Source organism: Sminthopsis crassicaudata, chromosome 3 (genome assembly GCF_048593235.1).
Source record: "Sminthopsis crassicaudata isolate SCR6 chromosome 3, ASM4859323v1, whole genome shotgun sequence".
In the NCBI taxonomy this organism is placed as follows: domain Eukaryota; kingdom Metazoa; phylum Chordata; class Mammalia; order Dasyuromorphia; family Dasyuridae; genus Sminthopsis; species Sminthopsis crassicaudata.
This window is the reverse complement of record NC_133619.1, coordinates 384050356-384074488: the sequence shown is the minus strand read 5'-3', so window position 1 is coordinate 384074488 and position 24133 is coordinate 384050356. Positions and strand designations below refer to the sequence as shown.

The 24133-nt window shown below is 31.3% G+C and overlaps 1 protein-coding gene across 2 annotated transcripts in view; it reads left to right on the top strand.

Annotated features, from left to right (window-relative positions):
- The first annotated feature begins 375 nt into the window (after window positions 1-375).
- LRP1B (LDL receptor related protein 1B) overlaps window positions 376-24133 on the top strand; it is a 2473587-nt gene continuing 2449829 nt past the window's right edge. For both annotated transcript variants that reach the window (XM_074301982.1, XM_074301981.1), the window contains exon 1: window positions 376-1117. In XM_074301982.1, the coding sequence (XP_074158083.1) occupies window positions 937-1117 (181 nt within the window). In that variant the 5' untranslated portion in view covers window positions 376-936. The remainder of the gene's footprint in view (window positions 1118-24133) is intronic.

Sequence of the window (24133 nt, the reverse complement as noted above, 5' to 3'; positions counted from 1 at the left end):
AGAAACCAATAGGTGGATGGCTCTATGCCTTTAAACAGTGGCTAATGTCTTGAATGTTATACACACATATAGCCCATGCATGGATATATACATGTATGCATACATACATGCACACATGTGTATATGTATGTCTGTGTATATTTGTATATGCATATACACATGCATGTATTGCTGAGTCACTGAATTAAGCTTCTCTGCCTGTAGGGCTAATTGAAGGTAAAAGTTAAAAGAGTATTTTACTAAGCGTTTTAATTACTTCTTTAGCAGAGGAAACCATTTGCCTAAGAGAAGGCTTAAGTTAGCTTACTGCTCCTCCTTTTCAAGAATGACGCTTCCACTAGAAAAAAGAGAGACAGATCTACTTTCAGAAGAGAGAGCCTTTGGATGATCTAGCTGATAATTCCGAGCTGGCTGCTAAATGTGGAGCAGAGAGGCTGGCTTGTTCAATCCAATGCAGAAATTTCCCCCTTTTCTAAATACCCAAATCCCCATAGAACGGCGTGGAGTTACTTTCCCTTCAAGGAGACGCGAATAATTGTGATTTGTAGTGCTTTCAGTTTGCGGTGGTATTTTCCTGTTGTGTTAAATGCCTTTTACTAAGTAATAGATGTGATTTATGTGGACAGCAAAGGGGTGTATGGTAGATTCTGTGATTAATCAGTGAATTCCCATCCTCTGGCATCTCTCACTGCCCCTCTTGCGTGATGTAAGATCAGACGTACTCTGCATTGAAAAGTCAAGACACACAAGCGGCTCACACGCACACACGCACACACACACACACATTCACTCGCTCTCTTTCACACACACATACACACACACACACACACACTCACATACACATACATCCATACACCTTCCAAATCCTGCCTCAGGCAGGGAGAAGGCAGACGGGCTGGGCTCATTTAGCAGAAGAATTTCCAGTGACATTTGTAAATGACGCTGCTCCATTCCGGGCTCAGTACTGCTGCCGCTGCCTGGCCGAGAGTGCAGCCAAGCAACCCTGAGCGCAGGCTGCCTTACCCGGCAACAACAATGTCTGAGTTTCTCTTAGCCTTAGTCACAATCTCGGGATTATTGCCTATTGCCAAGGTGCTGACCGTGGGAGCCGATCGAGGTAAGGAAAATACTTTATTATGATTTCCTTCCCCTGTCTTCTCGTCTCTCGCCCCGCTTTCCTACTAGGGCTATGTAAAGGAAGAAGTGATTGGGAAACTTGGGTCCTGCAGCCCACTGCACGGGACACGGTATGCTAAGGTGCACATTCTTCTTCGTCTTTTTTCAATGTGTGTGTTTGTATGTATGCATTTTTTTTTTCGTTTATCTTTTCTTCCTCGCGTCTCCCTCTTCTTCTCAGCAAGGATGAGGGTTTCAAAACTAGGTGTCCGAGACGCGAAGCTCTAGAAGTCTTTCTCTTTTTTAAAGGATTTTTCCCCCTTTCCTTTAAACACATACACACACACCTCTGATTTTGCCCAGTTGAGAGCGTTTGGACCTCTCAGCTCGTTGCCACCCGTGCACCCGAACGCTGCAGATGTTAGCCTCAGATTTCCGCGTCTTAAAGAAGCTCCCTCCGCTGCCTATTGCTAAGCCAGGCTGGTGCCCTGCAAGTCTCTGAGAGCTCTCCAGCTTCCATAGGTTAGGAGCTTCTGTGCGCTTCTCTCCTTAACTTATCACTACATTTTGAACTTCCTTACCTGCTACAACCAACCTTTGTGGGGAAGGGGAAAACCGCGAGCTGATGACAGCCTCCTGTCCTTTTCCTGCAGTGTTAGTGGAGCAGACTTCCCAGCGAGATTTATATCTCCGAGATAGGGAGCAATTGCTCTTCGAGCCCAGCTGGGAAAAAAAACACCGACAGAATGGTTCCTAAACTTCTGGCCCCCTTTTTTCGTAGATTGGAGCTTAGCAACATAGCCTTCTCTATTACCTTGAGATGCCAAACTCACTGGATAGTGCAGTGGCTTTCCTGTATGGCATTTTGTTTTTGCTTTAGATCCAATAGCCTATGAGTAGTCCAACTTTCGGGTGGGGGGAGGGAAAGGAAAGCAGAATAAAGGTGGACTCTGCAAAACTTTCTATATGGAAAGCCAAGAATCTTTGTGGAAGTTTGATAACCTTTGGCAATAGAAGAAGAGTTAAAAAAAAAAATAGCAAGCATCATATTTGGGAGTGTGATAGTAGTGGTTAACTATGAAGTTGCAGAATAGGATAACATAAATCTAAATCTTGATCATTAAAGGGATCTCTTGTGACGACTGATAATAGTAAGTTTTTTTTTTTAATAATTAGAAAAAGAGATAAACTATACGCCAATAGCAAACAAAAAGGGAAAATGTAGCATTGAATGATCTAATAACTGTGCTGTATAAAGGCAACTATACATTGACTAAAAATTATTACTTCATTATAAGAAAAAACACAGGCATTAGTTGTGATGATTTTATCCAACTTGCTGTTCCCATCCAGAGCTTAAAGAGTTTATAACATATTCACACATTACATTTACTGTATCCAGTAGTAAGCTTAGCATGAATTCCTTCAAGACACATGACATGTTGTTTTACATCTGCTAATAATGGTCTATTTTTTTCTTTAAAAAATCTCTGAAACATTGTAAAATTATTCCATGTATGGATTACAGCCTCTGACAGATTACTTCTGAACTTGTTTTAACTTGTTTTGAACTTGATTTGGAAACAGGACACTAATGTGCTAAAGAGGATAGGGACCAATGCTTTTACCTTAAAATAATCTTCAAAATTGTGACTATCAGCATCTATCTTTCCTAAGAAATCTGTTGGAAAATAGAATCAAAGCTAGGTACTAGAATGAACTTTGTTTCTCTCACTCCAAATTCTGTCTTCTAAACAAACAAGCAAATAAAAAAAAAGAAGGAATTAGCAGACATTTATTTTTGGACTGTTTATGGATGAGTCTCACATTGAGAAAGGTTTGGTCTCATTGAGATCAGGAATTTGGTTCTTATTATGAGAATATGGCTGTTTCCTGGGTGATGGGGATGAATGTCTATAGAGATCAAGAATTAATTAAAAAAAGTTAAACATGTTGAGCTTTAATTCAGCTACTTTCTTCTAAACTATGGACTAAAAAAGTTAAGGGCTTTCTTTTACCTGTGAAACTAAAAGCTTTGTATACTTTTGTATTTATATTCATGTGTATATTTGTGTACCAAGAAAATCTGATATATAGGCATCTATGTATATGTATATATGTATGTATGCATACATATAGAGAGATATGTGTATGTATACATATATATGCACACACATAGGTTACCTTTGTAGCTGAGAGACACGATAAATTATTATTTATACTTCTATAGTTCATGAAATTATCTGATCTTTAAAGAACCTGTGATTTTTGTCTAAAAGTCATGCATTATCTCATTGCATAGCCAAGTCAAATGCATTTGAATAAGTAAAAATGATGAAAAACTGATTATTTTGGCATAGTTATCTGCTATACTTGAACCCCTAAGCCTGTTAGAAAGGAACACATAATATCACAGCTAATTATTAGAACAAAAGAGAATGGGTCATATAGAGTTGCAGAATCTGGCTGGTTTTAAAGGGGCAAATAGTTCAAGTTCAGCATGTCATATGGCAATCAGAAAACCTGAAGTTATAAGAAGACATACTCAAGAAAGAGGTGAATGAGCTATAACTTATTGAACAGGCTTATTATGCTCATTGCCTTTTAGGAACAGATCAGACACCTGACTATTCCTGAAATACCCATGAGTTTTCAATGAGAGAACATGTGTATATATAACAGAAAACGTGTAGCTTTTCTCATGCTAAGTATATGTTACTCAATGGCAAGTTTACTAAACTTTTTTAGATTAAAAAATGTCAACATTACTGTCAATCTGATGTTTTGCTTAGTCTCTGTGCAAATTTGTAACCATGAGTTCTGATATCTTGTAAAGTTATACTTGAAATTTTGTGGCATAGTTGTATTTTTTAATGTCTTCTAATTAAAGATTTCTGCTTACTTTTTTCAATTATGCTGATTCCAAAAAGGGGTTAAAGGATAAAAAAGGAAGTATTGCTCATTATCAAATCTGATTAGACTGTATTACTTCTTAAAGAGACAACTTCATTGTAAATCATACTAGCCAAAAGAGATGAATAAATCAGTTTCACTTAGTCAACCAATTCATCATCATAATGCCATATATAAAAGCACTGTTTGATTAAAATTAAAACTTAAAAGATATAATTAAAACTTAAAAGATATAATGTTTAAAACTGTTATTGTTCTTAAAAGAGACTGAAGAAGGTTCCACTAGTATGCATTCTCAATTCTTAGATCTGATGATGTTTGATATGCCAAAGACTAATTACTACTTGGATTTTTTCCTGTGTTTTATTGCATGCAGGAGAATGAGTTAGAAATTCATATAAATACATATATAGTTTTCTTACATGGCTTAAAACTTGTCAGACTTTTTTTATTAATTTAGACTCTACAGCCTCTCACTGCTTTGCTTCAGATTCTTTTGATAACATATATGTTAAACTACATAATAAAGTAAAGAGAAAGGGGAAAGGAGAAAGAAAATTGAGAGAATGTTAAGAGTAGAAAATATAATGGCTGGGATAGAGAATCATAGAACCTCAAGTAAAATATAAGAGTTGGGAAAGAATGGAATGAAATAACAACAACAAAAAAGAAGCAGTTTGTTAGAGGTAAAGAAAAAAAATTCTAGCCAAAAAGAATCATTTCTAAAAATAAAATGTGTGATTTTGATATAACTTCACAATCAAAATCACTTAAAAAAACTTTGCAGAGCCATGATCATTTTGATGCTTCTCCCCTACAAATATGGTAAAATATAAATGAAGTACTATGGGTGAAAAATGTACAGGCACATTTTAATGTGATTAAATTTTAACCAATAATGGCAACATTTAGTTGAGAGAAGCCTAAAAAAATCAAGTGTTCTCAATCAATAATCTTAGGAAAGTGGAATATAGATCTATTGAAGACAAACAAACAGCAACAACAAGAAGAAAAAGTCATATTATACTTAATCTTGAAACTATTCTTAGTCTGCAAAATATCTTGGGCAAGATATAACAAACACCCTGAGAATATGTTTTTTTTTTTTTTTTTTTTGTCTCATAGCACACTTAATTTTAATTTTGTCATCCATGGGCTCTATAAAGTTAGGCTCCATTTAAAGTTACATTTTTTGAGTACACTAATGTAACTTGGCCCTTTAAATAATTATGGATATTACATGAAGCATATAATATCTTTATACAGCCCAATTTTAAACACTTTTCATATTTATGTTTCTATTATCAATACTTTCATCTAGTGTGAAATATATCCATCTATTACTTTTACAACTTCAGCTGTTTTTCTGGGGAAAGTGGATTATATATGTAATAGTATAAACTAGAAGTATTGATAGATAAATCTATCTTTTTGTCTGTCTGTCAAAACAATTATTTTTTCAAAGGAAGTACTTGTCTTCATTCCAGATAGAAACATTCAAATAGAATAGAGGAATTTATACTAAAAATCAAATGTGCCAACATGATGTCATCAGTTAATAGTCATGTTTTATCACTTAAATAAGACCAACTCTAACATTACATATAGAACTTTTCTTTCCTTCCTCTTTTCCTCTCTCTCTCTCTCTCTCTCTCTCTCTCTCTCTCTCTCTCTCTCTCTCTCTCTCTCTCTCTCTCTCCTCCCCTCTCTCTCTCTTCCTCTTCCTCTTGCTGTGACTCTCTGTTTCTTTCTATCTCTGTCTCTGTGTCTCTTTCAGTTTAAATCCAATTCTGTGGCTAGCATTCTGGAAAACACAGAATTAATTTTTTTTCTTAAAAAAGCTTTATGTGTATAAACATATAAATATATATAAAGCACATATGTTTAGAAATATATATATATATATATAAATATAAAATCACATTTACTGTTCATGTTCATTTTTTTACTTCAGTTACATCATTAAAGAAACTGTGACATTGAATAAGTTAGTCTCTTTGAATGTGCTCATCATTCAATAATTGTGCTGTGTGGCCTTAGCTATTCTTCATATACTTAAATGAAATAATTTTATTAGATGATTTCTAAGGTCCCTTATAGCTCTATAACCTGTGGGCCCTGCTTTCATTAAACAAACAAGCAAAAAAAAAGTTTTCTTAACTGAACTTATCAGAATATAAATATTCTTTCTTCATGAGAGACTGTCTGAAATTGAACATTTTGGCAGTGAGGTACCTGCAAGTAAACAAAACTTTCTACCCTGCTATTAAACAGAAATAATAAAACTAACAATATCAGAAAAGTAGCTGTCATCAGGTCATCATGACATTTCCCAATTGTTTTGTTTTGTGGAAAAAAAAAAAGTCATTTTATTTCCATAAGCATTTTCTTTTCCTAAGAAGCTATTTATTATGTCCAGGGGTTAAATACTAGAGAAAAGAAGAAAGAAAGCTGAGGACTTTTTGAAAAAAGAAAGGAAGTCTGTATAACTGCCAATGTCAATGAAAATTCTTGACATATGAATGAGTAGCATAAATATGGTACTACTTCCCCCATTTCAAGGTGGTTTGTGCTTATTAAAAAAATAAAAAATACAATGTTTTATAAGTGATTTTGTATATAAAGCTTTATGATCTGACATAAAATTCTGAATCTATTAATCTCAGTACTATTGGAGAGGGAAGAAAATTTTTAAAAAATAAAAATATAGCAAAAGAATATATAAAACATTTTAAGCGTCATGGAGGAAATTTCATGTTATTACATATATTTAGGGCTACCAAAAATCATAGAAGTGATTCAATCCAACTTTTTCATTTTGTAGATGATTGAAAAAAAGGAAATGAGGAAACTGAGGTATAGAGAAGTTGAAGACTTTTTGTCTTACAACAGACAGGCAAATAAATATTTTAATTGTAACATGATTTTGCATAATTCTATTTAATATATTCTATACCAATAGATTTAAGCTGATATTTCTTTTCAATAAAAACAAATTTGCTCTTCTCTTTCTAGTAGCACTGTGAAAACCTATTTCTGTTCAGATACAATCAGGAGTTAAAGCAGCAGAGATATAGGCAGTTATTTTCAACATATTAATAAAAACCTTGTTTTAAAAATTATTTTCCAAATCTCTCTCAGAAACATTTTCTCATTTGATTATCAAAATAATCCAGTAGGGGAGGCAAGACAGTTGTCAGTATTGCCCATTTTTAAATGAAGAAATACGAACTCAGAATAGGTAAGTGACTTTCCCAACCTATACACATAGTTTTGTAGTCAAATAGAACCCATACTAAAAGAAAAGAAAACAAAAAACCCTCCTTGTCCTATGTTCTTTCAGCTCCATCATAATGTATGATTTGTATACAAACACACTTGTTGTGATTTGTATTAACTTATTAGCAATATTGTTAGACTAAAATAACTGGCTTTTAAAATTTCAAGGTGCTAGCTATTAATTTATCAACTCATACAAAATTACACATGTAGTCACATGTATTTTATGAAGAAATCATAAACTCTATTAATCAGCTGTCAGCACTGACTTTGTTATAAAAACAAATGTTTTGTCTTTTGACATTCCCTAACATATTGAGTAACTTGAATTTTTTACTAAGTTGTAGTTTCAGTTAATATTTACTTTGATCTCAGATCTAACTTAGAATAAAAATGTTTCCAATCCATATATACTGTTGTATTTTCTTTTGGTTTTGTTTTTGTTATATTTTCTTGCTTGTGTGTCTTTTTTGGTCTTGACTAGTAAATGGAGAGAACTATTGGTATGAAGACTTATTCCACAAATGTAGATAAATAGATGGTCAATGTAGTCACGCTTGAGATATAATCTCAGAATGTGATAAAGCTAGAATGTCTTATAGGCAATGCTTGAACTCAAGTCTTCCTGATTTTAAATCCTATATTCTTTCAGTTTTGTTATACTGTCTAACCTATTAGTTATTAGACTTAGGAAAATGTATTCACACTTATAAACCTATTTCATATTATTTTAGTGGTTTTAATTTAGCCTTTTTCTTTTATTAATGAAAAAGAAAAATATTAAAGAAATTCAGAATTTCTCTTAATTCAGTCTAGAGATTAAGTCAGTAAAATGATAGGATGGATAACAAAGAATTTCATTATGCTATTAAATGAATTACAAATACTTTTATGTGTACATCTATCAAAATATTTCGAATATGCCTAATGTTTATAAACATATGACCACAACATTTGATATCTAGGTATATCAATTATGGTATTTCTTTTGATTTCAGACCCATTTAACATCTCATAAATTTAATTTGTAAAATAGTCAAAACTTAATGTGAATGATTATATTCAAAATTGCCACTCTTTGTTTAGTAATCCGATTCTGAAAATTTAGAATTCCTCTTAAACTAATTAGGTCTTATCCTATATAATATATATTTTGAAATAATTTCATCCTTGATCAAATATGAAGAATTAATAGACTGTTCCAATATTTGAACATGTTTCTTTATGTTTAATCTCACTAGTTCCTGACCTACTCTTAAAATATAGTTATATTTAGATGTGTGCATATGTATCCATGATGCATAATATAGCTTTTTTCTTTTTAGCACATCACCTTAAGTGAAATACTTTTCAGATGTTATTTCTTCTAACTTAGTTAAATAGCATACACTGAATGAAGAAGAAAGTTTGCCTTGGTAAGGACCACATATTATACTTTATGTTGCAATGCATTCTTATTATCAGTTGGACATCTCTCCCTAAGTTACATATACTTCATTGTCCTGAATGGCTTAGTCTTCAAACTGAAGAGGGGTATTGTTGAAATGCAGTCTCATTTTGACAGAAAGAATGAATTTCTTTTTTTGGAGGAAGATCAAGGTATCATCACAGACCATCTCTTGTTTCATTCTTAGTATCAACAGGAAATTCCTTCCCAACTTTTGCACATTTCTTTGACTTATCTTCTAGCCATACAAGACTGCTTAACTTTTTAAGTAAGAATATGTAATTCCTTGAGAATTTCACAACCGCTGAGTTTTTCTTTTACGAAAACTTGGAAGCTTCGCTCTTTCTTCTTGCAATGAACAAAGAAAACTAAAAAGGGTGGGGAGAGAGAGAAGTTGCTATAATTATGTTGCTTTGAGAAATACTGGGTTATATTGAATAAATTGTAAGAAAATACAATAAGTGTAATCTCTATGAGCTGACAATTTTTGGACTATCCCCTCCATGAGAGTGCTGCAATGCTATACTGCAAAGACAGACAAAGAATCTATAGGAATAAAAGTTGACATTGATATTTTACCAAGGCTTTCTGCTTACATAAAGTGCTTGAAGTGCCTGGACTATCTAGTTAAGAAAGTGAATTTTTATATAAAATATATGGATAAGTGAGATTAAAGTTGTCTTTGTGTGTATGTGTGTGTATGTGTGTTTTCTCTAAAGACTTCCATTCTCATTCACTTCTCTTAATTGAGAAGTAATCTTAGAACTCAATATTCCATTTCTGGATGCCCTACATTTACATAGGAATTCCTAAATTCTTCTCCTTTTTGTTCTTTCTTAGTATTTTTCCTTTTTTCTAACTAAACATAACTAAATAAAATTTTTCGAACCAAGCATATATTTTGTTACTAATATAAATGTGCATATATGCACAAACACAGGCATAGCAAAATCTTGAAGGACAGGAATTGTAAAATTTGTTTTTTTTAAAATTCATAGCTTCTATAGTATTTGCATTTAATAAATGTTTACTGAATTGAAAATAATTGCCTGTTTTTTCATAATAAATAATAAAAGTAGAAGCATTAGTAAATTTAAATTTTACTATTATTTATCTTTGTGGTTTGTTTTAGGAGTAGCAGCATCTTTAGTCTATGACAGATTTGAAGAGAATAAATGATTAGGTTGCAATAATTATGACAATATTTGTCTTTGACATGTCTTTCACATGTATTCTTCATGGTCAAGTTAGCTTTGCAACAACTTGAGCTTGATGAATCATTTATAACAAAAGATATTTCATTTTAATTTTAAAAGGGATGAAATCAAAAGGTAGATAGATATATATATATATAGATAGATAGATAGATAGATAGATAGACAGACAGATAGATGGATAGATAATCTAGATACATGAGTTTAGAATCAGTGATAGGGGGATTTCTTTGTGGTCAAGAAGACCTGAATTCGTGTTCCTTTCTAAGAAATATTATCTATTTGCCAATAGGCAAACACAGTTTCTCAGTGCCCAAGAAACTCCCCATCACTATAAATTACATACCTTGCTAATCTACATCACTGGAGGGGATTTTCTATATTAAGAATTCCTTACAAACTGGAAACTGAGTGAATTCCCTTAATTGGGGAATGGTTGAATATGTTATAGTATATGAATATGATGGTATATTATTGTTTTATAAGAAGCAATCACCAGAATTATTTCAGAAAGGCCTGAAGAGATTTATACAAATTTGTACAAAATGAAAAAAGTAGAACCAAGAAAATAGTGTACACAGAAATAACAGGACTATGAAATGACCAATTCTGATTGACCTCATTCTTTTCAATAATAAATTGTTTCAGAACAATTTCAATAGACTTGTGATGGAGAGAGTCATCTGGATCCAGAAAGAGGACTATGAGAACTGAATGTGGATCACAACATTACCTTTTTTGTTGTTGTTTGCTTGCTTTTATTTCTATCTCATTTGATTTCCCTTTTTGATCTGATTTTTCTTGTGCAGCATTATAAATGTAAAAATATGTTTAGAAGAATTTCATATGTTTAATCTATAATGGATTATTTGCTGTCATAATGAAATTTTAGGGAAAGGGAGTGGGAGGAAAGGAGGGAAAAATTTAGAACATAAGGTTTTGCATGGGTGAATGTTGGAAACTATCTTTGCATGTATTTTAAAAATAAAAAAAAAATTACTAAAATTTTAAAAAAGAATCTTTCATAAAGAGGAAATAATACAACTAAATGAAATAAAAATATTTTCTTTCTTTTCATTTTTGTTTTGCCACATAGATTATCACAATGATGCATTAGGTTCTTGACTTTGAGCTTTATGGGGACATTGTCTCTTCCAAGAACATTAGATTTAAAATAAAAATAGATATATATTTAAATTCAAGACTGTGATACTCAAAAGTAATATAATCTGGTCAAGTCATAGAACCTTATTAATCTAGGTTTTTTCATCTGTAAAATGGGGATAATATACCTATATATCCTATTGCCTGGGGTTTTAGGAAAAAGTAGTTCTTAAAACTTTAATAGAATTATAAATGAATTATTATTTTATTGAGAGATGATTGTTGTATAATGAAAGGAGCAAATAATTTTCCTTCACTAAAAAAGATTTATAACATCAGTCTCTTACTTACTAGCTCAGTGCCATGAACAATCATTTAACCTTTCTGGGCCTAAATTCTTCCTCCTTCAATTTGAAGAGCTAGACTGGATAATCTTGAATGATAGTTTCTCTCTTCTTCAAAGTAAGAAGAAGTTACCTTTTGTCCCCTGTGGAGCCTTAAAATTATAAGATAAAGGGTTGGTGTCACAGTAAGTTCATAAATTATGTAATATTATTGCAAGAAGGGACTTCAGAGATCTCCTAGTCCAATCCCTTCCTTTTTCATATGCAGAAATTGAATTACAGAAAGGTGAAATTATTCGCCTCCATTCATATAGTTTTTACTGACAGAGCTAGTAGTTCCTGTCTTCTAAAAGAGGCTTTTTTTTATTAAACTTACTGTCTCAAAGTCAGAGAAAGGAAGCTGCTGTTAGTTTCACTATCTGTTCATGGGGCTTACTATATGGGCTTGAAGACTTCAGTCTAGTTACTACTGAAAAAAATCCAGAGAAGAGAGATGGATAAATATATAGGATATTAAAGATATATTCTCATATGAATGATATTTAATTGAGGTCCCAAGCTCTTACAAAACTCAGCTACAATAGGCTACTGTTCTTCACTATCTTCAACACAGCCTTTATTTCTGTCCTTGCAACTGTAGAAATTCCTGTTTGGTTTTAAAGCTAATGTTGCCTTGCTCATAATATGCCTGGTTAAGAACCTTCCCCACCAACTCATATTGATCAGGTGTTGACTTTTTCAGATTTTTTTCTCCTGTCATTTAGATAGCTTCTGGACAATTCACTTAGTGCTTCTGGGAACTCTTGCCCTCAGGAAGAGCTGACTGAAAGCATCAAAAAAAAAAAAAAAAAAAAAGGTAGTAACTCCATTTAAGTTATTCTTTCATAGTTGTTAAAATAATTACCATAGTTAATGCTGAAAAGAGTATATTTCTTTTTTATTTTCAAAAATATGTTTATTAATAACATTAAATTCACAATAAAGTCAGATTATTTTTAGAAGATAAAAAGTAAAAATTAATATTTAAAATGCCAAGATAGTCTATGAATCCAGAACATTTCACCCAATGTATTTCATAAGGAAAGGATTTACATGAACATACAATTTTCATAGATATCTCATATAAATCTACATACAAATTAAATTTGTAAGTTAAAATGCCTATTTTTCATTTTTATTGTCAGAAAGCTCTTTGAAAATGCATTTTCCCCAGTCATTTCAATATTATAATTAAAATTTTGCATAGGATCCTACACAAGTACCTGATTGGAAAAAAAAATAATAAGGAACATGATATGTAAATCAACCACAGTTAAGTTAGGTCCTGAGCAAAATATTTGAACTTAATAGATTTTCTCTAATATTTAATTGTGGTTTCTTGCTACAGACTGGTTGACTGTCTACTTAATCAGAAAGAAGGGTGCCAACAAGTTTCAAAATAAATTAATTTGAAAACAACAGGAATTAGAATGGTTATTTGTATATTGTGAATGTGAGGCTTGGCTTATGTGCCCCAGCTAAAACTATTTAGTACACAATAAGGTGTTGAGTTCATACTTTGTTTTCATTATTCTGTCTTTCTATCTATCTGTTTGCTTATTTATTAGTTTATTTGTTTGTTTTTATCTCAAAGAGAACATGAGGTTAGGATTATGCTAGGGCACAGAAAATTATTAGTGTTTTATGAAATAAAATAATAGGTAAATGAAGTCTTGTCAGCTGGAATAAGAGATTCTTGGGCAGTAGTTTCTATGACCCATTGGGACAGAGTTAGAATATTTTGTAAAAAGCCAAGGAAAATAAACAAAACTCATTTAGATAGCAGTTAAACTAGTGAGACATCTGAAAAATCTTGCAATGACAAGAAAGCTTCTTTTGAATAAATTATTTTTCTAAACATTGAAATTGCTTGAGTGTACCCAGATTTAGAGATAAAGACCCAAGAGGATTAGCAAAACTGTATTCTGAATGAAATTAAGTAGTAATGATTCTACCCTTATATTCCAAACTAAATTATTTACTTCCTGTCTAAGCCAAGATTCAGTTCACTGTGCTAATGAAGATACTGACATTCTTTTAATTTAGAAGAAATTTTTGAAAAAAAATTACATTTATAATCTGTTTATTTTCTTTTCAAGAAAAAAAAATGTCTCCAGCTTTATCTCAGAGAAAAACAATACTGGTGCTTCATCTAGATTCACAATAAACTAATCACAATCACTTATTAAATACCTATTGTGTGTCAGATATTGTGCTGTATACCACAGATATGCTGACAAAATAGTTATAGATATCATGACATGACATACAAATACATGTGAGAAAACAAAAATAAATAAAGAACATATATATACATATTATATATATATACATATATACATATATACATACATACATACATATATACATATATATTATATATGCATATATATGTATATATATTATTTTTTTTTAAATCTGGAATGGAATAAGAGACCAGTAGATTGGGAATCAGGCTATATTTTTTTCTTCTCACGACAAAAAGTAGTGAGTTGTTATTGTCACAGAGCTAATAAATGGCATAATGCTCTGAAGTCCTGACTTTTAACACCAAGACTAATGGGTTCTGTCTTAAGCTCACAGAGCTTCCTTCCCCAAGATAATTTTTAATTATAGGCTTTAACATGTATCATGGAATCACTAGTTCACTAACAAGTCTGCGGGGAGAATATTATTTTGGGGCTTTAAAATATACAATATAACCAAGTAATATCAGGATTAAGGTCTCAAATTAGTAGGATAAATTATATATGTGTGAAGGGGAATGAATAGGATGATAAGGACTTTGCTTAAGAATAACTATTTTTAGAATTTGAAGATCTATGTTCAAATTATGACTGATTAGTGTCACATTGTGCAGGTCCCTGTCAATTAACTTCCCTGAACTTCAGTTTCCTCCATTGTAAAATAAAAGGCTTGCACTAAGTGACCTCTGAATACTCTTTTGGTTCCAGTTATACAGTTCTATGACATTTTCCATCATCTAAAGATCTTCCAGGAAATTCCTAGCAATTAGGGAGAAAGAAAACTAAGCTTCTATTCCTTTTGTTTCTATAGAGAGTTAAAGAGATTTGGTCCAGACTAGGACTTGGGACAAGAAATGTCAATGAAAGTCATGCAGATAACCAAATTCCTTTAATAATGATTAGGAAATGTTAGGCTGATGATTTCAGTAAGCTCCAGCCCTCCAGTAGCCTTTGAAAATAGACTGCAACATGAAAAGATAAAGCCACCAGATTGAATCAGCATTGTTGTGATGCACAATGATTATTGAAATGCTATAGAAAGAAAAAAAAAAAAAGCAAAGGAAAATATAGAATGAAGAGAAGATGTGACTCTGATTAGTAACAAATTTTCAAGCTGAAACTAAATGGGATAGATTTAAATTTTATCTTTCCTTTTACTGAGGAGAGTGATGACTTTACCAGAACCAACTGTGTATAATATTCTGTTCACCATTTTCAAGTTTTATATCTGTTGCACTTAGGAATTAATGTAGCTAGATATTTAATGCTGACTAGGCTTAAAAATAAACAAAACCAAAACACACATATGTCTTTACTTCTCCAGAAAAGTTTCACTAGAATATTTTCAAATTCTTGCAAAATATCTTTTGGATCATCAAATATAATTTCTGGTAGATATAAATACCTATAATATCTATTTCAGAGTTGATTTAAGGATCAAATAAGATAGTACAAAATAAGATAATATGCAAAGTTTTTCAAATAACAAAGTATTGTGTTAATGCAAGCTATTATTATATAGTGCATAATCTATTACATGTTATTATGTTTATAAAGTAATCACAGAAATAGATTTGGTGAGAATTTAAATGATAAAGACCATCAAAAATCCTGCTTTTCCCCAAACTGCATCCCTCCAGCTTTTACATACGTAAAAGGTAGTGTGAAGGGTGTGGATAGAGTACTCTCCTAACCATGAAAAAAAATATGCTTTCAAGCTCTGCTTCTGACACACTTTAGTTATAGGATCATGGAAAGTACCTTCAGTTCTCAAGCCCCAGGTAATTCCCTAGGATTCTAAATTACAAATAACTTGCCAATTTGGATATATGGGTGTTAATTTACACAAATATAAGGACAGATTAAGACCAAAAAAATCCCAAAAGATTGTGTAAATATCCATAAAAATGAATTTGTATATTTGTGTGTTAATACATATATGTGTTTCTATAGATATGTTTGTGTGCATGTATTTGTTTATATGTTTTCTTTTCTGTGTATATACACAGAGAGGGAGATACGTGCACAAACATTATAGCTATGACTAGGTATAATGTACATTGCCTTATATGCATTTAGGAAGGATGGGGATAGAGAAAGGGGGAGAGAGAGGGGGGAAGAGGAGGGAGGGAAGGAGACAGAGACAGGAAGACAGAGATACACAGACAATACTACATATCTCTTCTAATGCCTTTTTTTTTGACAAATTTGTGTATGTAAGTATATATATATACATACATATATATGTATATATATATATATATATATGTATATATATATATATATATATACATATATATATATATATATATATATATATATATATATATATATATATATATATATATATATATATATACATATATATATATATATAGTCAGCACCTGTGGTTTCATTCATGTAATCTGGGAATTCTTTTCACTGATACAGATTGACAACTCATTTGTAATTTAAAAATAACTGATTTATTTGTGGTCCCTTAGCTTATATATGTCAAAAACATGATTTGAACTCATGTCTTTCTTGTTCCAAGGTACATGCTTTATTTAGCACATTGTGTATCTCATGTTTTACAAATATAATTTGACCATTTCTTTATTATTGCTACAAGCAATAATTAGTTAGCTCCCAAATTTCCACTGAGCCTAGAGTAATTTGAAATAACTTTAAAATACATGATAAGAGATAATGTTTACAATCAGTGTGCTGATTGGGGGTCCTATTTAATTAGAACTTAGGTCACTTAATACTAAATGAAATTCCTATAACAAATTCAAAATCAATTAATATAAAATACTGCAAAACAATTGATATTTATTGAACTATATCTCAGAATACTATGAACCAGATTTGTAGGACATTGAAAAGATGGAATCTTTCCTATTAAGGAATTGATGATCAAATTGTGTGAAGACAATTCATCATAAATATAGATAAGCCACATTGAAGATATGCATAGTTGAATTTTAGTGTCAATCATGGGCCATGGAGTTTATCTCAATTTGCCTTGAATAGAATAGAACCAAATACTTCAATTATAATATGCTATATGACATGTATATGAAAATCCCTACTTCATCTCAAAAAGAAGACATTATAGAAATGTCTGTGGTCAAGAATTCCTAATTATCAAACTCCTATAAACCTGCAGTCAAGAGACAATCATATCTATAAGAAAAAGCAGGAGATTTAGCAAAGAGCTTTAACATTTCATTCTTTGGATACTGATAAATCACTTTTCCTCCCCTCCGTTGCCATTACTCTTTTCCAACTAGTGGGTTTTCCGCTCAAAACTTATTACAAAGATGTTTAATACTTTACTGAAGTTCAGCCTAGTCATTGTTCCTAATTAAATCCAGCTAAATATAAATGCATGAAACCAAAGAACCATTGATTCATGTTGGGTGTTCAATTGAATGTTCTTTTAATTTTTATTGGGAGAGACAGAGAGATAGAGAAATACAGAGATAGAATCAGAAGGGGGGAGAGAGAGAGAGAGAGAGAGAGAGAGAGAGAGAGAGAGAGAGAGAGAGAGAGAGAGAGAGAGAGAGAAAGGTGAACCACTGATATGACCACCAGAATAGCTTCCAATGATAGCATTAGTAAAATACAGGAGAATATAGCTAGCTGGAAAGCAATTCAACACCCATATTGCATTTTTAACAACTTAATACATTTTAGGAAATGATCCATCTGAAAGGCATTATGGCACACTGAGAAAAACTGTACACTGGGAACCAGAAGTGGGCTCTATTCCCAGCTCTGCCACTGACTCACTCTTTGTCCTTGGGCAAGTCATTTAACCCCTGTCTTTCTATTTCCTTCCTAATAGAATGAAGAGAATAATGCATGAAAGGCTCCCACCTCACCAGCATGTGGTTAGTTTGAATTTCCCAATCCATGAAGGGCTCTTTTTGTCCTCATTCAGAAGAATTATTGATTTTTTTTTCTTAGCAAATTATTGAATGGAAAGGTTGCACTAAATAGTGTAAGTCTAAAGCAAACTGAAAAGAAATATCTATTTTATGACAAATTATACCATTCCTCAATTAACCACTGCATAGGGCTTAAAGATTTCTATATAATAGATATAATGTAGATATGATCTATGTTTTATATATATATATATATATATATATATATATATATAGCTATAGGTATCTATAACTATATAAGATATAAATATAATGCATAACTAGATATAAACATGTATCTTACATAGACAAAATATCTTCTCTGTTTCCATATAAACAGATATATGCACATACACAAGCATACATTTGTGTGTGCATATGTGTGTATTTGTTATACTGGTTATAAAGTTAATTTCAAATTGTCCTTTAACAGAACAGCATCTAGACTTAGTATTGATAAGTCTCTTCTAATCTATCTGAAAGAAGATCCATTATAGAAGTGTCAGCAGCAAGAATTCTCAATTATCAAACTCCTTTAAATCTGTAGACCATAGACAAATATATCCATAAAAAAACAAACAAAAAAAAAAAAACAAGTACTTAGGAACTTAATAGTTGGCTCACATACATATATACAAATATGTATATACGTGTAGATATATACATATGCGTATATATGTGCATACATACATGCATATCTTTCTATCTTAACCAGTTTTTACATCAGACAATCAACATATGGACTGAGTATTTACAATGAACTTCATACTATGAAGGAAATGATTAGATATAAAATTCAAGTTTTTGTTTTTGGCAAGGTTCTATTCTGCTTAGGAATCCTAGACAAATTAAATAATTCCAGAAGTCTCTAAGACTCTTATCTGTACAGGATCAAGTGCTGAAGTAATGCCCTTCATTTTTATTAAAAAAAACAAAACAAAACATAGTGCCCTTCAGCTTATAGTTTGAAAGGTCAAAGAATGGAATGGTCAATGTGGTCTGTAATAGTTTAGAATGTCTTCTAAGGGAAAGGACATGAGTTGGTTTTTGAAGAACTAATGAAGTCGTTCCATTAAAAAAAATCAATTAACTAAAAACAACTACTTACAGCAGCACTGAATGGTACAGATCATTGTGAAACTTACTTTAAGGGAAAAAAGACCATATACATACATATACATATACAAATATAGATACATATAAGTATATACATACATACATTGCATGTGTGTATATGCACACATTAAGTTAATTGACTTGTGAATTCAATCAATGTATCAACAAGCATAAAACAATTATTGTGTGGGAAACACTTTTACTAAGCATTGAGATACAAAGAAAACCATAAATTATAGTATTTGACCTCAAAGAATTATATTCCAATGGAAATACATACATCACATATGCATACAGTTATATATACACATCAATGTAAATATATACATTCCCATATATACAATGTCTATACCCGTGCACATCAACAGAGTCCATATTCCCCCACAAAGCAATTATATTCCCAATAGAGGAAAAGACTATAAACACTGGCGATGAAGAATGATAGATAGCATGATGAGTAAAGTCATCTAAAGAATCTATACACAATGAGTTGAGTCTTGAAATAAACTAATAAGTAGTAGTGACTCCAGGTTAAACACACACACCATTAACTATGGGCAGGAACACAGAATCTTCCATTTGATGTACAGAGCCATCCAGGTAGGTATAATAGAAATATGTGAGGAGTAACTTGAGAGCAGACACTTATTTCATTTCTCCCATCTCACTTGCTTTATATCCTCAGAAGAAAGTACAGTTTGTAGCACATTTTAGTTGTTTCATAAATGCATGATGATTTTACTTGAAAGAAAAAAACACCTTTGTATCACTCTCTATCTGATGAAAAAATCAGTGATGCTAAACTTCTTTTATTATGAGGATATTTTAAAAATAGACAATATGATAATACTCATATTTTTATTCTCTTTTCTTCTTTCCATCAATGTTTTTAAACAAATCATGATAAAAAATTACTTGGAAGGCAGTAACACATGTATGTCTATCAGAGGCCTTTTGAAGATCTAATGAAGGCTGTAGACAAAATATCTAAGAAAAATAGTTTACATGCATAATATAAAATAATTAAATTATAAAGGAAGTCAATAGTATTAAAAAAGTTACCAAAATATCTTAAAGTCATCAACCAGAAAAGAATTTCATGCAAAAACAATTTTGTTTTATTAATCACAAAAATCTAATTGTTTTAAAAACAATACTACATAGGTATATAGGGTAGGTTGGTTTATTTAGATTATTCATAGATTATTTAGATTATAGATTTTTTTTCAAAGCATCCATGGTTTCCCAGGAACCTGGGATCCTCAGGTTGGGAATCATTGGAAAAGATGATTTCTAGTTTTTTTCTAATTTTTACCTCACATCTTATTACATAATCTTGTAATTCATAATAGTAATGTCTCCCTCACTGCCAAGAATTTGGAAAAATGTAAATTATTGATATACATACATTGTATAGCTCTGGTTGAATCAATTTCTTACTAACATTAGGTAGTGATTAATTTTTTTCAACATGCACTAAGGATGTCAAAACTTTATTTTTATGGAAACAGACTTAATAACAAAACATTCCCAGATCAATTTTAAAAAGAAATGAATAATTGGCCATAGCAATAAGAAAACCAAAATAAATACCCAAATAGATGCTGAAAAAGCTTTTGACAACATACAGCACCTATTCCTATTAAAAACATGAGAGAGCATAGGAATAAAGAGAGTGTTCCTTAAAATGGAAAATAATATCTAAAATTATCAGCAAGTATTAAGTGTAAATGAAATAAACTAGAAACCTTCCCAATAAAATTAGGGGTGAAACAAAAATGCCAAACTACAAATGTTCACTTTAGCAATAAAAAAACAAAAAAAAAAATGAAGGAATTACTATAGATGATGAGAAAACAAAATTATCACTCTTTGCAGATGATATAATGATAAACTTAAAAATCCATAGAGAATCATCAACTAAAACTTATTTGGAATAATTAACAACTTTAGCAAAGTTGCAGAATATAGGATAAACCCACATAATTCACCAGCATTTCTTCATTTAACCAACAAAGCTCAGCAAGAAAAGATAGAAAGATAAATTCAATTTAAAATGAACTATAAATCATATAAAATACTTTTGGCAAATTTACTTGCCAAAACAAGCACAGGAACTATATGAATAAAATTACAAAATATTTTTCACACAAATAAAGTAGTCAGATCTAAAGAACTAGAAAATATCAATTGCTTATCGGTAGACTGAGACAATGTAATAAAATGACAATTCTACCTAAACTAATTTACTTATTCAATACCATACTAATCAGACTACCAAAAATACTATCTTCTTGAGCTAGAAAAAAAAAAAAAAGAACTAACAAAATGTATCTAGGAGGGGCTGCTAGGTGGTGCAGTGGGTAGAGCACCAGCCCTGAAGTTAGGAGAACCTGAGTTCAACTATAGCCTCAGACACTTAACTCTTCCTAGCTGTGTGACCCTGGGCAAATTACTTAATCCCAATTGACTCAGAAAAAAAATGTATCCAGGAAAAGAAAAAGTTAGGAATATCAAGGAAATTAATGAAAAAAATACTAAGGAAAATGCAAAACAATACCTATTAATACCAGATCTTAAAGTATATTACAAAGCAGTAAAAGGGAAAACAAACTCAATATGCAAAAATATTTGTGGCATCCCTTTTCATATTGGCAACACTGGATATAGATGGAATGCCAATCAATTAGGAAATGGATGAATAACCTGTGGTATATGAGTAGTGGAATATTATTGTACAATAAGAGATGATGTAAGGTAGATTTCAGAAAAAAAAATCCTTCAAATACTTGTACAAATTGATGCAAAATGAAAGTAGCAGAACCAGAAAAACATTATATATCTTATCAGCAACATTGCATGATGATTTACTTATGACTGACTTAGATCTTCTTGGAAACTCAGTAATTCCAGACAAATATACAGGACTCATGAATGCTATTTGATGAACTCAGAATGCAGATCAAAGCACATTTTTCACTTTTTATCTTGCTTTATTTACTTTTGATCTGTTTCTTCCTTTATAAATGTGACTTATATGGAAATATGATAGCATATATATGATCTATCACTGCCTACCATCTTTAGAAAAGGGGGAGGTAGTAAGAAAGGAAAAACATTAATACTCAAAATCTTCTGAAAATGAATGCTAAAGATGTTTTTGACATGCAACTGGAAAAAAACTTAAAATAATATTTTTAAAAATTAAAAGAAAAAAAGACAAGAAAAGCAGTATACAGATCTCTGAGTTCAAGATGGATGGTTTTTCTCAGTTATCCTTTAGAAATTTTCAGTTCATTTTCATAAAAGTGAGTGACAGGCTAATTTATATAAAATAAGTATTTGGGCATGGCATTAAATTTTAAGAACTTTATTTAGATTGACTTATTTCTCTTTACTGACTAGAAACTGAACTATTAGTCTCTGTTACTGAAGATATGATCTTTTGTCTCCCTACTTCCAGTCCACTAAATTATTGGTGGTCCTGGAGATCATCACTTTGGTTACATACTGATTGTATGGTTTGAATATATGGCTTTCTTGGATCTTGAAAGTAATAAAAATGGAATACTGGAGAGACTGGATATCCTACTGAGTTTTTGCTGTTGTCCAATATGGTATTTCTTCAGCATTAGTAAACAGCAAGATTTTCTAGTGGGGAATTTTTTTAACCTACACTTTTCTTCAGGAATTGACTTTAAAAAAGTGAAAAAAAATGCATCATTCTTTTATATACCTTTGGGGGGAAAAAACATTTCTTGCAGCAAGAACAATATGGTTGTATAATTATGCAAGTTCAATGCTTGTAAATATTCAATGCTTGTAGGTGATAACTTTACATAAAGGATAGTTTGCTTTCTTGTTAGTATCTGTATTTTAAAGATTTTCTGTCAAAAAATCAGAATGAAGATTAAAATCAAAGTTATGTTCTTCTCTTTTAATCCTAGACATATTTCATATAGCCTTTGAAAAACCACAAAGCCTGCCATTGCTTTCAATTGTTGACACTATAGAGATGCTATTATTTTCTCTTCAGGTGGGGGGATTGAGGAGGATATAAAATATACACATTGTTTTTCTCAGTAGGCACAACTGTCCTTCAAAGAAAATGATTGTTAAATGTCCAAATGGTGATGTTTTCCCTTCCCTTTTTCATTTAAACCAAAATGAGCAACATCTACTTTTTTTTTTGTACAAAATTCTAAAAACAAGAAAATATAAGACATTTTTATGATACTCTAATCTCTGGCCTTCTATAACTGGAAAGACATAATTTTACTGATGTGAGCTGAGCTTTGAAGAGTCTTTGGATCAAATAAGTTGTTGGAACTTTTCACAATTATTTTAAACAAGTTGTAAATATAAAACTTGGTAAACCATGGCCTTATAAAATTAATTCTCCCAGCTGTAACAATGTGGAATCTCTGCAGGAAAGAGCAATGAGACTTTTTAATAATGCTAATCTTTCTGTTTTCTCCATAGTTAAGTTTAGCCTTAATCCAGTTTTACAGAGATAGGAGAAAAGGCATCAAAACATCTCAAAGGTGTTAAAATTTCTGAAATCTGCTACCTTTAACAATTAGTAGGATTTGGGGAAATGTCTATGGGAATTCAAAGGGATCTGTGCTTAATACAGAGCAAGTGATGTATGCCCATGAATCTCATGAAACAATATCAAGATTTATAAGCATAAAATTTTATTTTTTCTTCTTTTCTTCGAAGCAAAACTTTAAATGGATGCTCTCTAAAATTACTGAGGCTCCTGTAAGCTTACAAGATTCCTTTGCTTTGTTTTTATTATTGTTATCATTACCCTTAACCTATTAGTTTTAAAATTATAATACCTTCCTAGAATAAAATTCAAGTACCTATTATTATCAGCATAGTACTGCATTTTGTGAAAAGAGAATAAATAATCTGTTTCCTTAAAAATGCAATGAAAGATAGTGAAATGTAAATGGGGTAAGAGTCCATGGGTCTTTTCTTTAAATATGGGTAAGTGAATGTAATCATCCTTTACTTTTATTGGCACATAAACTGTATTGCAAACAACTTAAGATAACAAGAGCTGATATGACAGGACTTTCAAGATGGGATCTTGTTTAAACTTGCTTGGTGGGAAAAATGGATCTTTTCATTTATCACAGACCAAATATATTGATATGAATGAGAATACCTACAGGGAGTATCCTTTAACCACAGAATAAGACCATCTGTAACACAGGATCTACAATACCTAGGCCATATGAAGGAGTATGATATTAGTGCTCATTTTTTTTTCCCTGAGAAAACAAATTCATTCTCTCTTGTTGCTTGTCCATACACATCATATAATCAGAAGACATATAAATCAGATATGAAAATGTATTAAGGATGATTCCAGAGTAGCTGAAAAGGAAG